Source organism: Calonectris borealis, chromosome W (assembly GCF_964195595.1).
Source record: "Calonectris borealis chromosome W, bCalBor7.hap1.2, whole genome shotgun sequence".
NCBI lineage: Eukaryota > Metazoa > Chordata > Aves > Procellariiformes > Procellariidae > Calonectris > Calonectris borealis.
The window spans coordinates 16,368,387-16,383,355 of record NC_134351.1 but is presented as its reverse complement, the minus strand read 5'-3'; the positions used below and the strand labels follow the sequence as shown (position 1 = coordinate 16,383,355).

At 41.1% G+C, this 14,969-nt stretch overlaps 1 protein-coding gene across 2 annotated transcripts; it reads right to left on the bottom strand.

Annotated features, from left to right (window-relative positions):
- Window positions 1–231: 231 nt before the first annotated feature.
- On the bottom strand, window positions 232–13,461 carry LOC142074795 (E3 ubiquitin-protein ligase RBBP6-like). 2 transcript variants are annotated; one of them, XM_075135674.1, is made up of 4 exons: window positions 13,296–13,461; window positions 8,895–8,994; window positions 5,477–5,513; window positions 232–700 (listed from the first exon to the last, which is right to left on the bottom strand). In XM_075135674.1, the coding sequence occupies exons 1-4, from the start codon at window positions 13,459–13,461 to the stop codon at window positions 557–559; spliced, it is 447 nt and encodes a 148-aa protein (XP_074991775.1). In that variant the 3' UTR covers window positions 232–556. The 2 variants fall into 2 exon arrangements, 1 of the variants encoding a protein (XP_074991775.1); XR_012670707.1 differs by lacking the exons at window positions 232–700; window positions 8,895–8,994; window positions 13,296–13,461 and adding an exon at window positions 6,885–6,923 and having other exon boundaries at window positions 5,463–5,513.
- Between the last annotated feature and the right edge of the window lie 1,508 nt (window positions 13,462–14,969).

Below are 14,969 nucleotides of genomic sequence, written 5' to 3'. Positions count from 1 at the left end.
TACAACAGTTTCAGAAGGTCACGTTTGCTAATATGCCATACATACGCATTGGTATTTTCCTGTAAACAATTAGGTACATTTACACAATTTACACAGTCTGCGATCAAACAAATTAGATTGTGTTGTCCACTCTCTATATACTACAGTGTATGAAATTGTGCAGCATTCAAAGAATGGATCTATAACTGTAGTGACTAGAAATTCAAAAATAGCCATGCAGTTGTCCATGTTCCAGAAACGCTTCTATTTTGGCTCTTGCAAACCCCCCTGAAATGTCCGTAACTTACAGCCAATTAAATTCTTCTGTGAAAATTCTGTTAGTTTCCAATGCAAAATTAACGAAAAGTATGAAAAATGGTAAACAGCTTCTGAAGTGCTTCTTCTTTGTGTCTTGAAGATGAGTAATACTGCAACATTACGTTGAGGCTGATAAGGTACCCCCCCTTCTATCTTCCCAAACTGGCAACTACTCTTTACAGGATAGTATCAAAATATACACACATTTTGGAGTTAAAATAAATACTTTAAATTATTAAAAATTAAATTAAAGGTTTGTTCACATTACAACAGTTATCCAGCTATAGATCACAGTATAAGATTTAAAAATACAAAGCAAACACTTTTTTTTAAGTATTTGACAAGAATATATATGTACCTTAGTAAGCTGGGCCAGAGAAATAGATGCAGAAGAGTCATCAATCTGGTCACAAAAAATTAAACACATATTCAAGTTCTACAATCAAAACAGAGCAATAGTTAACCTCTACTGTAGTCTGAAAGTCTGCACTATATCCTCCGAGTGTCACTGAAAGAGCCATTTCCAACCTAGTGTAATTTGTATTTGTTCAAAACAAAGTCCAAACCTGTGAGGCTTAAGAGTGCCTGTGTGGTTAATGAGAAGAAGCTAAACTAAACAAACCCGCTTGAGATCAACTTATTGCTCCAGAATATCTCAGAGAGGGACCCTTATCAAATGCTCACAGCTGCTTAAAAGTCGAAGGGGTAAGGAAGCTATCAATTTTCAGCTAAAAAGGATTTTAAAAAAAATATTTATTTGAGAAGGAAGCATCACTACAGGAAACTTCTTTTCAGTGTGGTTTGTAAATTAATCAGTAAATGTCTCATCATTTATAAATGCACATGGTTATGCTTTTAGGAACACAGTAGTTGCCTGTCAAAATAAAGCACAGCCGTATCAGCCCTGAAAGATGAACTCTGCCCCTCCTGTCAGTAAGTTTAAAAATGCCGACCTCACCATACCCCACAAAACCCAAATAAAAACACCAGTCCAAGACATCAGCCATAAAAGTAGCCCACCACTTTGTCTAGAAAAAAAATAAACTGCTCAAATTATTGAAATAAAGGGGTTTACTGTGAAGGAGTAGCCTACAAAAACTGAGAAAACTGATTTCTTGTATGTTATTAGGCCACAGGCCATACTATGCAAATTAGTTTGGGAAGTGTGAGAATTTAATAGTATTCTCCTGGCTATCAGACCAAAACCAATTTTTAATGATGATGAAAACATGGGTTCAGACTACAATCCTGTAATTTTTTTCTCCATTGCAACCACACTCCTCCTTCCCAGCTACCTACTGGAAGAGCTTGCAGGAACAAAGTCCTCAGGCCACTAGTTAGTAATGGACTGCAGTGTTTATTGAGGACTAATACTGAAGTGCAGTTTTTCCACAAGAAAAAAGGGTAACTCGTATCTTGTTCCTTTTCCAGTATATTGAATTATATTATGCCACAAGCAGCAGTTAAGCTGACACTAGTAAAACATTATCAAAGAGACACTCGAATCACTGCTTATTATGTCTTCAGTTGTTCAAAAACATAGAACGGAAACGGAACAGCTCTCCTCAAGAGGTCACTAAACTGATCAGAAGAGAGATTAAAACCCTTCCTTGGAAAAAGCTCTTGTCCTTCATTACCTAACGTAGTGGAAGAATTCAAGGGAGCAGTTTTTGCAGACTATGGGGAAAAAAAAATCTACGTGCAGAAGATGATTCCTCACTCCAGTTAATCATGCCTTCTCTATATGTTTAGGAAAGCACAGCCAACAGTACTGTATTACGAACTCAAGAGTTCTTGAAAATGTGCCTTTGGAGAGGAACACCCAGATCTGGAAAAAGAGATCTTCTTTCAACTTCCCTGCTTTTCAGAATGTTTTCTACCTAGTTATGGTAAAAAGGAAGCCTGATCAAGTATTTTGAAGCTTCATGCTCCATATGCCACTCCTTTTTACATGTGGAAAAACAGGCCTATGTTCTCTCATGGCAGGCACAACCACTGTCATTTAGTGGTTTTTCAGAAGCAAACAAGAAGTTAGGAAAGCTCTCTATTGAAGTCTAGCATTAAACAGTCTAGTATTGACCAATAACTGAAACAGAACAGTTCATAAACTATTAATTAGTTCTTGTATTTTTTAGGAAGCAGTTATTACATGGCCTGCAGGCAACAGACTAATTTCTTAAAGGAGATGATAGCATAACAACAGTTATCAAAAGCAGCAAATAGATAATTAATGCACTATTTAGGACGTTTGCCCAAAGGCCATCTTCCAATGATCCTACATTCTTGTGTCTTTTTTTTGTCCCTTTAAATTTCTACTGAAGTAGAATTTCTTCCTGCTAGTCCCTCCAATCAGTCAAGTAGAAACAACATCTCCATGAAACTTGTATACAACCCTAAGATAATACTGCAGAAGAATTGGAAAAAAAAACAAAACCCAAAAAACAAACCCAAAACCCCAGCATTGACAGTCCATGTATTCACTCCCATTTCAAACAGAAGACTAAACAGAAACTAACAGAAAGCAAGTGGGAAAGGGGACAGAAAATAGGAGGAAAAGGCTGATCTCACTGCTGGAGTGCTACGTGTAAATTACAGTGGTTTCCTAAAACCCAATAACTTGGCTAAACTAAAACTTCAGCTGGGAAGGATCACAGTGGTGCTTGACGGCACTAAAACAACGGGCATGACTCTCGGCGTTTCTGCAGCCTCTAAGGACAAATACCAACCAGAGACCCTTGCAGTTACTGAACTAGTAACACTAAAACAAAAAGGATCCACTTTCTTGATTTGGCTGTAGTAACAGTAGGACAGCAGCACAAATTTGGAAGCGTAGAATGACAGCTAACGTAAGAGTAAGACAATGAAGAAGTATTCAAAGTATAAGCTTTTGTGCATCCTTTTTAAAAAAATCTCAACTAATTGCAGTTTTGCTGCTTTACTGTTCAACAATAATTGGCGAGCTTTGCAGTGATTTATCCCTACCACACTAACACATCCAGGTTCTGCTTTGAAATACATTCAGAAATATGTGTATTTAAAAAAAAAAAACCAAAACAAAAAAAAAAACCAAAACCCCCACAGTTTAGACCAAGACCTGAGTTAGCTTTAAGAATAAAGCTAATTGTGTCCCCAACACTGGAAGCACCTGAGGCTGCAGTGCTTTTACAGTGAGAGAGACAGAGGACTTGTAAAGAGAGGTGCAAGGCTTCCACCCTCCCTATGGCTACCCACAATGCAAATCAGGTACAGTCAGAGCAAACGAGAAGGGAATGTTTTTGCTTTGTTTTTCCTTTACTTTAATTAGTTCTAACTAACACCAAGTCTTCCTTCCCCCTCCAGGATTTTTCCTTTTTTCAAATTTTTTTTGAGACATCTATGTTAGCTTATGGCAAGGTGCTACTTAGACATGAAATACAGACATGCCAGGGAACACACGAGGCTAAAAGAATGTTAACTTTATTTATGAACATGTGATTTGTGTTTATGCACATGCTAGTAAACAAAGAGAAAAATAACTGTTTTCAAGAAATAAAACCCCATCTGAATTAGACCAAATACTATAAATGTGGTTTACATAAATGCATTATGTTAACTACTAGGGTCACTGGGCCAGTTAAACTCACCCAAACTCCCAATGAGAGGCAGTCATGTCCAAAAAGGAACACGAACCAGTCAGTGATAGAATTACGGATGTCAGATTTAGACTTAGTGTTTTTAGACCTACATACAAAAAGTTTTCAATTTTAAGTTGATTGTATACCATTCCACGAGAATCAGAGGCTGTATTCTTCACAGAACACAGACCCAGAGTTCATGAATTTCTAGATTAAGTTATCCTAACAGCTTATCAAGTGATCAGATCCAATGATCCAGGGTTAGTGTAATGCCTCACGCTATTCTAGTGAAGGAAAAGCAGTTACACTTAAAGATGAAAAATAAAAAACGCCACATAGTAATTTTTATCCTCTAGGGACTACTTTGAAATGCGTAGTTACAGATAGTATTCAACCCAAGTGGCAAATCAAGATCTAGACCATTACCAGCCAAGTATTTCCTTGTGTTACTTATTTCTATTTTAGCAGCAGAACGACAGTGTTTTCAAACCTGAAGAAAAATGCTGCCCCTTTTCCTCATGTAAATTCCAAGTGGCGGTATCCTAAAGAAAAGCTTAGCCTTTGGGAAATTAAAGCAGCATCCAGCCCTGAAGTCACCCAGATCCAAAAATGTACTGCAGGCGGAGGTTAAGAAAAATGACAGGGATTTTGCCCACAAACGCACCAGGCTCTAACCTTGTGCCAAAATTTGTACACTGGGTTTTACGTGTTTTCATTTGCAGACAAACTATTAAACTAAACTGCTTCATCTGATAAAGTGGAAAGGTCAAATGTAGAACTTTAGAATGCCACTTTGTGTAGCAACGATATTTAAATTCACAGCAATCTATTAAAGACATTTATGCACTCAGAGGGGCCCAAACAATATCACTTCAATTATACAGTTTCAGGAACAAATACCCAAGTCTTTAAGGACATGAAAAGGAAGCATTTAGCTGCACAGAACTGTCCTCAAAACGTAGGGGATATGTTGGTTTTGGTATTTGTTTGAACCCCCAAGTCAAAAGTAAGAAACAGTACCAAGTTTAACAATAATGGTTTCTCAGTGGTTTTTGATAACATTTTCAAAAACCATTAGGCAAAAAAAAAGTATTTAAAACCAAAAGCTAAGTGATACAATGTCAGAATGGCAAAAAATACACCCCAAACATTTTTTATTGCAAGAAACAAAAAGCACACAACAAGCTATACCAACATGCATATTACGAGCTATAGACAGACAGATGTAGAACATGGCACCATGTTCAGTTGTGCAAACCTTGAACCTACGTGATCTAAAAACGACTGTACATTACCTGTACAACACAAAGTCATTCAGGAAATAGTCTAGCGTATCCAGTATGAAATACAATGCATTACTAGGCACAAACACCAATATTCACATTAGATAGAACTGTGCAAATGATGGCATTACTCAGTTTCTACTATGCTGAATCAAATACATTGTATTTACAACATAACTATGTTTTACTGGAAAATCTATTAAGTTAATGTTTGGAAAATTAATCCAAGGCTACATTGTTTAGAATTAAGTGCAGCATGCAGCAAAAAGTGTTTTTACATACTGCTTTTGATGTTCCACTCGCTGGCTCAGTTTGACTTCTAGAAGAAGAAATAAAGGTGATCAGAACTTAAAATAAAGCACTTGTACCAAAATGATAAAGCACTGAAAACAGATTATAAAACCTGAACATCAAAACTTTATGTTCTGATAGTCTAGTGAATGTGGAAATTTATTCATATAGAATCATAGAATCATAGAATCATAGAATCATACAGGTTGGAAAAGACCTCTAAGATCATCGTGTCCAACTGTCAACCCAACACACCATGTCCACTAAACCATGTCCCTAAGTGACTCATCTACACGTCTTTTACATACTTCCAGGGATGGTGACTCCACCACTTCCCTGGGCAGCCTGTTCCAAGGCCTGATCACTCTTTCAGTAAAGAAATTTCTCCTAATGTCCAATCTAAATCTCCCTTGGCGCAACTTGAGGCCATTTCCTCTTGTCCTATCGCTAGTTACTTGGGATAAGAGACCAACACCCACCTCGCTACAACCTCCTTTCAGGTAGTTGTAGAGCGCGATGAGGTCTCCCCTCAGCCTCCTCTTCTCCAGGCTAAACAACCCCAGTTCCCTCAGCCACTCCTCATAAGACTTGTGCTCCAGGCCCTTCACCAGCTTCATTGCCCTTCTCTGGACACGCTCCAGCACCTCCATGTCCTTCTTGTAGTGAGGGGCCCAAAACTGAACACAGTATTTGAGGTGCGGCCTCACCAGTGCCGAGTACAGGGGCACGATCACCTCCCTACTCCTGCTGGCCACACTATTCCTAATACAGGCCAGGATGCCGTTGGCCTTCTTGGCCACCTGAGCACACTGCCGGCTCATGTTCAGCTGGCTGTCAATCAGCACCCCCAGGTCCTTTTCCTCCAGGCAGCTTTCCAGCCACTCTTCCCCCATAAACTGTTCTCTCTTGGTACATTCAGTGCAACTAAAAAAAAAAACCAGAATCCCATTTCTACTTTGTCACAAATTACTCTATGACTTACAGATATAGAACACAACAGTGCAAGGGGAAGTCCTCAGATATTTTGTCTCTGCTACATAAGTATCAAAAACAGGAAGTCTGTACTACAGTTTTGTGTTCGTAAATAATCAACCATCAAAATACGAAGGTAACTTTAGCCAATCTGTGTATTGCTAGTATTACAAATAGGTACCAGATAGAGTACTTTAGTTTCTAAGAAAGAACAGAGATAGTCTAGACACTTCCAAGTGCACGTTTACTTAAGTGAAAAAAATCAGTCATCTGACAAATAACAAAAATGTCAGCAGCATCGTCTTTAGAACAGTGTTTCTTTGTGGAAGCCCAAGCACTGTGTTCAGATATCTTAGCCATGAAAGTGCCAAAATACTCAATGTGTTACATATGCTCTATTGACTAAAAATAGTAGTAGAAATGTCACCTGAAAGCAGGTCCTAGGCCTTTGTGCGATTTAGGAGACTTGTGACAAAAAAAAAGGTCTTGGTTGCCAGAATTTGCTTCAAGATAATCTTGAAAATGCTACAATATTTTAGGAAATATTTATTAAATTTGAAAACTTGCTGAGATTCCACATACTCATTGATCTGTATCTGCATGCTACTCATCATGAATCAGACATGCAACCATTGATATCGTTAACAAACAATTCATACATCATCCAAAGTGTTCCATGAGCAGAGGCAATTCAAAGGCTGCTGTGCAATTGATGTACAAATAGAAAGGCTCACGCTCCCTGCCACTGCTAGAACACCACCAGGCTCGCAATTACAGCCACGTACCTCCTGAAGTTGAGGAAGTACAAGGACATACTTTAGATTACCACAGCATGGTTTCTTCATGCATTTACCTTCAAGAGCGTACTAAAAGGAGAGTAACGCATTTTTGAAGGCCTCTCCGCCATTACAGCATACATTCATCATTCCCAAACATTAACCACTCTACCAGTTGTTTCTGCAATGTTCACAGCTGAAAGACTAGAAAGCTAATCTGCCTGGTTAATTTTCAACGCTAGAAGAGCAGTGCCATTCCTTCCTTATCCCCTTATACATACAGGTATTTATTTGATCTTTGATGCTAGCAGCATCTATCCTCTCATTTTAGGGCAGCATTACAATAGCAGGAGAGGGTGCCCGAAACAGAGGATGCACTGACAAGACAGCACTAAGCATACATGTTTAAATTAACCCCCAAAACAAGGCCATGTTTATAAGCACAGTGCTGCGGTGTCCAGAATTACTAGAGAGTGCCTGAAAACACTGCAACAACTACTGCAGTAATACGCCCAAAGTTTAGATGCAGAGCCACATAAATTCAGGGTTTTTTGCTTGCAGATGCCTCATGGGTACCGGGAGGCTGCTGTACTGTTTGCTCGAGACACAGTGTAGCTCATCCGTCTACTTGATTTATTGAGAACCAACATTAGAAAGACATGGCAAAACCACAAGCTAATAATATCTACTAATTGTGGTGGAGAGGCATATCTTTAAGAAGGCTGGAAAACATGACCGTTCAAACAATGCTAATGTAGCTGATATAGACCTGGACTGTATGAATACATAAATGACAGCCATAATCCTCTAGTCAGGATTGCATTTGAATAGCTGTAATTTTAATCAATACACCTGATTCTCTGTCTTCCGTAAATCTTAGGAATACAGAACTAAAACCTGGAGCACAGATATCAGCTTAGGGTAAAAACAGACGTAGCAAGATAACTAGTAACATTTGGTAATGTGCTAAACTGCTTACTGAGTTTCAAGTTTGGAAAGGATTAACTATTCCTTCATCGTACTTGCACAAAAGGCAATACACTTTAGGATATTGTTCTTTTTCTCTTGCCTGAAACGGACATTGTCTTGAGGAAACTCATAGGAATCACTTACAAATGGAACTTCTTGTTTGCATCGTTCACCAACTGGTAAACCTTGGTCTTTCCTCTATCGCTAGTATGCAAAAAAACCCAGATTTGGGGCGTAAGAATACCTGCCATATCCCCCCCAAATGCCAGAAATAGTCAAACACTGAGAATCAGACTCTTCTGAGACGGGAACCAATTATGCGTTTACGCTACAATGCGTATCTGTCTTTACTATAAAAGCCATAAAAGCAAACACATATAATAAGGAATCTCTGCACGTAGAGGAAACAGGATCTACAACTTGGGTCTCAGAACAATCAACCCCAAGAACAAACCCAATAGAATAATCTTAAAAGTTACCATGGTTGGAGTTTGAACCCCATGTCCCAGCAGGCCTAAAAATGTAAGTCCACTTTGGGACAGATGCATTAAAATCTACCCCATGACAACAAAAATTAACAGCAGCTTTAACAAGAAAGATGCGATCCAAACGCCTCTGTAAACTAATATCCATAGAAAAAGTTAACACACTGAAACCCCTAACAAAGAATACAATGCTTTATGGATACTTACATAACATATGTTTTGCTGGTAGCTTTAACTCCTCCAACAGGGATTCTTCTAACAATTACCGATGAGTTCTTAGGAATCAGGGCATTCTCATCTGTGTATTCTCGAAAACAACATACAGAGAAAAACATCAGTCAATTCGTAAGAATGCATATTCATATGTAATTACATAGCACTTCGCAGAATCCCTTTACAGATATAAAAGCAAAATTTTATATGTAACATCACGCTTTTATCGTCTCAACACACTAACTATATATTTCAAGAAATCTTCGGGTTTGAGAATCAAACACAAGCAGCAAAATCTTTTTCCTTTTTTTAAAACAGTTTGAATGCCAACAGCAAAATGGACTCAAAGGTCACTAAAGGAGAGTCTGCTAATGCATGAGGTTCTTTCCTGACCTAGCTTAAAATTGCTTTTGCTTCCGTTAGGCTACAAAACCGATAGATCTTTGGAGAAAAACAAACCACAGCAAAGTCTCACCTGCCTAAACCGGATTCTAAAGTCTGACTAGCTTGCCCTGCAACAAAGCAGGCACTTAGCTAAAGCATGAAAACCCTGCGCCATTGCTTTCATAGCTGTTAACTAAAAACCAGTCACCTGTGCTGCCAGTGCTCAAGACTGACAGAACACAGAAGAGAGCCTGCAGCCTCTGCCTATTTCTTGGAGCTTAATCCATCAACAACCACACTTCTCAGCTGCTCAGGGCTTTACATTTAAATGGAAACAGAACTGGCAGTGCTAGAATTTGGATCACAGACATTTTGGGTTTTTTTTGAGCTTGCTTTCACAAGTAGGGCAGAATTGGCTCAAACTCAAGTGGTATCTCCCCTCTTAAGCTAATCATCTAGTTTGAATTAACCAAAGGGATGTGAATTCTTTCGATTCCCTTTTTGCAGAGCAGAGAGACCCAAACGAAATTACTTAGGAAGACAGCCTTGAAAAGCCTTTCAAGAACAGTGTGTGCCTGAAGCTCTCCATGCTTTGCCTTGGCTTACACCATGTTAGTCTTCTGAAGAGGAGGAAAGCCTTCTGACCTTTTACATAAGGCCCAAACAAAAAACACCAACTACCTGAGACACTTGGACTGAGTAAGCTTAAAATGCAAAGATCTCTCCATAAGAATGCTTTTTCTATTGTACTTACACAAGCTGGATATGACTAAATATTTTAAAGCACTATCAGCAGGCATCCCCTGTAATCTGCCTACAGTTTTAAATATTCAAAGCCCTTACCTTTGCAGAGCGAATCAGAACAATGGTCTGAAAACCAAAGATGCTGTATACCTTGTCAAGCTGTCAGGGGGGTTTTGCTCACTGATCACACACAAAATAGGAATATTTCACCATTTATGCTCCATCCTTCAGTATATTATTCCTACGGGCAGGAACCTTTCTTAGACCAAAACATACCTACCAGAAGATATTATTTCAACCATGAAATGAAAATTTTACTTCTATTTCCAAATGACAGAATGCTTCTTCACAAAACTGAGAAATCATTTTGCTGAAACTCATTCCTGCTCTTCCCCTCTAGGGAACCGAACAGCGAGCTTCCTCTGGACTTCAGAGTAGTTTCAAATTGTAGGAGAAAGGACTACCAATGATGAAAACAGAAGCTTTTACAGAAGTCATATCCTGAAACCGACCCCTAGAGCTCTTCTCAAAAGGAAAATCTAACCACTGCACAGCCACCTGCCAAGAAAGGCCTCCACTGGGACTTTTTGATGGAGAAGGAGCTCAAACAGTGCTGAGGCCCAGACAAACAACTGGGAGATCACGCCAGCTGCAGTTCTAGAAGCCCAAAGCAGCTGTTTCTACCTGCTGAACAGAGTCATACAGAGTATTCTTTCTGGTCCAGATTACAAACCACTGGATTAAGGCCAGTTCAGAGTCCCATTGTTGGTTTTATTTTTTCTGTATTTTGCCTGATAAGCAGAATAGCGCATTCTCCAAGTGTTTGGAGTCAGAATGTTACAGGGCAGGAAAGAGTACTCAGGAAACCGGAGGTCTGGAGTTTGCGGTTCTTCCACAATACTGTGAGAACATCTATTATAAAAGAGAGGTCAAGAAATGCAGATCAAGTTAAAAGGAGGCAAGTTTAAATGCATCATTCTTGATTATAGGCTTTTTGAAGGGAATTCTGCCTTTGTAGAACATGCCTCTATAGTAGGCATGGAGGAGGACACCTCTCCCCTCCCCCGCCTTTTAAAATAGGTCCCAACCATCCATTTTGCCTTCCCAGCATCTTAAAAAGAGTCCACCGTATCATTTTGTTCCACTGATACTCAAAATCCTGTTTACTTTTAGCTTATATTAGCATTGCTTCTATCACTAGATTTCCATTATGAAAAGTAACAGTTACTGAACTGTAAAAGGTTAGAGTACACGGAAAAATCTGAACAAGCAGGCCATCTTCACTCAAGGTTCACTTTGTTCTTTCCAAGATCATTTCAACATTTAGTCAGGACTCCTGCACAGACCAAGTTATAAAAAAACAATACTTTATGTCCACATGTAAGAATTCCAAGCATCCCATTTAGGCAGAATATCCGGGTCTAGTTTTTTCCTTTATCTTCTGAAGGTGAGTTTAAGCATCTACATCTGATTAATAAAAACTGAAATTCACGGTTATGCATATAACCCAAAAATATGGCATACATATATATTACACGGAAATGTATTCTCTAGCTTTGCTCTGTAAGCCACTGGGGGATTTTTGCCTTTTCACATGGAAAAACACCCTTACGAAAGGTTCAATAAGCATCTGTGTCACTAATATACCAAGTTTAAAATCTTATACTCGTTTTACAAAGGTCAAAGTGCAACACAACCTACCTAGAGGAGGATCTTGTCACTTGTTAAAGAAGAGTGATGGTCTTTAAAGTATGAAAGATACTCCTTCTCTAACTTCACCTTTAGGAAACACCACATTTAACAGAACCTAGTGAAGCAGATGCTTTTTCTTCACTGGCTTCCGATTACGTACGAAAACAAAGCAACACACTTTGTAAAACTGGTATTATGTATATTAGAGTAACGCTTTATGGGGTAACATATTTGTAAGCATAAATTTTTCTTCTAAAACTTTGCTTTCTGTTCCTCACCTGCTATAACAGAATCCACGTGTTTGGCCTATTTTGAAACATTTTTTCTTCTGGTGATGATAATTGGGCTCCATACCAGTTTATCATCATCCAACATTCTGGTTTTAAGGCTCTGTTTTGCACAGACCCAACTATCACAGTAGTGACGTCAGCCAGTTGGCCATTCAGCCTGCTAGCATCTGTGAAGCTGAAAGTACATTAGCCACTGAAGACAAAATTCAGAGACCCTTCTGCAGCAAAGTCCTTAAAGCAAATAAAACATTTTTCAAAAGCTCTTGACAATTTTATTCAATATTGCTAGAAAAAGTCAAGACTTTGAAATGTGTCTCTACCTACTTATGTCATGCAATCCAATGGCATCCCTAAGACCCCTAACATTGTGCTGTTAAGGCTCTTCACAGACATTCTCCTGAAAATAGTTTAAGTATCTGTAGATAAACAGCAAGCTTTACATGTAGTACAGGAAAAAAAACACACCGTTAGAAATGAATGATGAAATGATGCTCAATAGCATCTGAATGACCATGTCTTTGGTGTGGAAAAGAAGTTATATTAACAAGAAATTCCAAAGTATAATTTAGATACAGAGAACACTCATGTGCAAGACGGCTTTCAAGGGTCTGCATAGATTATAACTCACAGATACGCTCCTGATCCAAAATGTTGCTAGTGGGCAGTTTCTGCAACAGCCGCAAAACCCATTTTCCAATACAGTGGAGTAAAACAAGTTGAAGTCAAAATTAAGTCACCAAATCCACCAAATCCACGTGTTTTTTTTCTTCAAATTAGCCACCTGTTTTATTTCTATCACTTTCAGCTTTCTCCGCCACATTTCAAAGAAATCTGGCAAGTTTGTTATTATAAGATATGCTCCCACATTTCCTTCTCATTTTACCTAGAAGAATTCCAGGAAACCAAAACTTTTGTAAGCACTATATGTCACACATCAACCATGTATTCTTCTACGCCTAGCTCCATGTCTAAAACACAGACCTGAAGGTAGTTGTCAGAACAGCAACTACAAAAGAACAGCCCTGTGAGGCCCCCAACACAAGTCACAGCTACCGATTGTGGCCGAATCGCATTATCGCTTCCCACCCCACTTAATCCCCAGCGCCGCTTGCCCTCCCAGTCCCACCGCATGCTGGCGGGATGGGCCCCAGCCTGACTCACACTACGTGGGGATGACCCACAAAGAGCAGAGCGTGGCTCCCACAGGCCACGACCGACGCAGGGTGGTCTGCGACGCCGCCAGCCGGGCGGTGCCCGAGACCCCGTGCCCGCCGCCCCCACGCACCTTCTTTGATCTGGGCCTTGGTGATCTGCAGGTCGCAGTTGGCCGCCTTCAGCTTCTCGCGGCCCATGATCCGGTGCTTGAGGTCACACAGGGAGATGTGGAGGCCGTTGAAGGTGACCATGTCATAGTTCAGCTTGGAGGCAACCTTGTAGTGGACACACAACATGGTTGGGGCCAGGAGGTGCCTGCTCCGTGATGGTGTCTACCGCGGCAGACAGCGTCGCGGTCTCTGTGCCAGGTTAGGGCCCACGGCGGTTTGGGGAAGGGCCCACCGAGGAGGCCAGGGCAAGCAGCGCAGGCTGAGCTCAAGCGGGCCGGCGGCGCTCAGAGGCTGCAGCGCTCCGCCATGGCCTTCCTGGTTGACAACCCCACAGGCCGCTGCGAGCGTGTCACTGTGCACACGCAACGGCACACTGCACCCACCCCCCCACGTCTCACGTGACCCAGCGCATTATGACAAAAGGCCCGCGTCACGTGGGCGTGGCAGCCCCGCGCTCTTCATCCTAACGCCAAGCGCCCCCTAGGGGAGGGGGGGCCCGTCAGCCCCGGGCCTGTCACCACCCCGGGCCGCTGGTCTCCCTGCTGTCCCCTGGCCTGTCACCACCCTGTGTCCCTCCTGTCACCCCCCGGGCCCATCACCGCCTGGTGTCCTGTCACCCCCCAGGCCTGTCACTGCCTGGTGTCCCTCCTGTCACCCCCCAGGTTGTCACCACCTGGTGTCCCCTCCTGTCAGCAGCCAGCCAGGGCAAGACAGCCTGGGGCAGATGCAGCAGGCTTGGCCGTGTGGCTCTCGGCTGCCCGCGGTGCAGGGCCAGCAAAGGGAGGGGACATCTCAGGGTGCTTGAGTGTATCTTGTGGCATTTATGGAAAGTTCAGTCAAAGAAGCCAATGACCATTTATGTTTATGGCCACAGACCAGCCCCCTGCCCCCATTTTTTAATTCCTCCCTCTCTGCCTTTAGCCCATCACTATTTTTTTCTTTTGCTGTCTGTCTCCCTGTCTGTAGTTTCTAATTCCTCCCTGTCTGTCCTATAGCCTGCTGCTATTTTTTCCTTTCTCTCCATCTCTTTCTCCTGCTCCCTCTCCTTCTCTTTTTTCTATTGCTGTGTCCTGCTTCCTGGCCTTATCTTAACGTTAGGGTTAAGGTTAAGGTTATGGTTAGGGTTAGGCTTAGGGTTTCGTTTTAGGGTTAGGTTTAGGGTTAGGCTTAGGGTTACGTTTAGGGTTAGGGTTTAATTTTAGGGCTAGGTTTCGCTTCAGGGGTAGGGTGATGTCTTAGGGTTACGGTTTGAGGTTAGGGGTAGCGTTAGGTTTAGGTTTAGAATTAGGGGTTCAGTGTTATGTGAGGGTTAGGTTTATGGTTCAGTTTAGGTTTAACGTTAGGGTTATGCCAAAGGGTTTGTGTTACCTTTTGGTGTTAGGGTTAGGGTTACGGTTTGTGGTTAGGGCTAGCGTTAGGATTTAGTTTTAGTGTTAGAATCATAGAATCATAGAATCATAGAATCATACAGGTTGGAAAAGACCTCCAAGATCATCGTGTCCAACTGTCAACCCAACACCACCATGCCCACTACACCATGTCCCTAAGGGCCTCATCTACACGTCTTTTAAATACCTCCAGGGATGGTGACTCCACCACTTCCCTGGGCAGCCTGTTCCAAGGCCTGACCACTC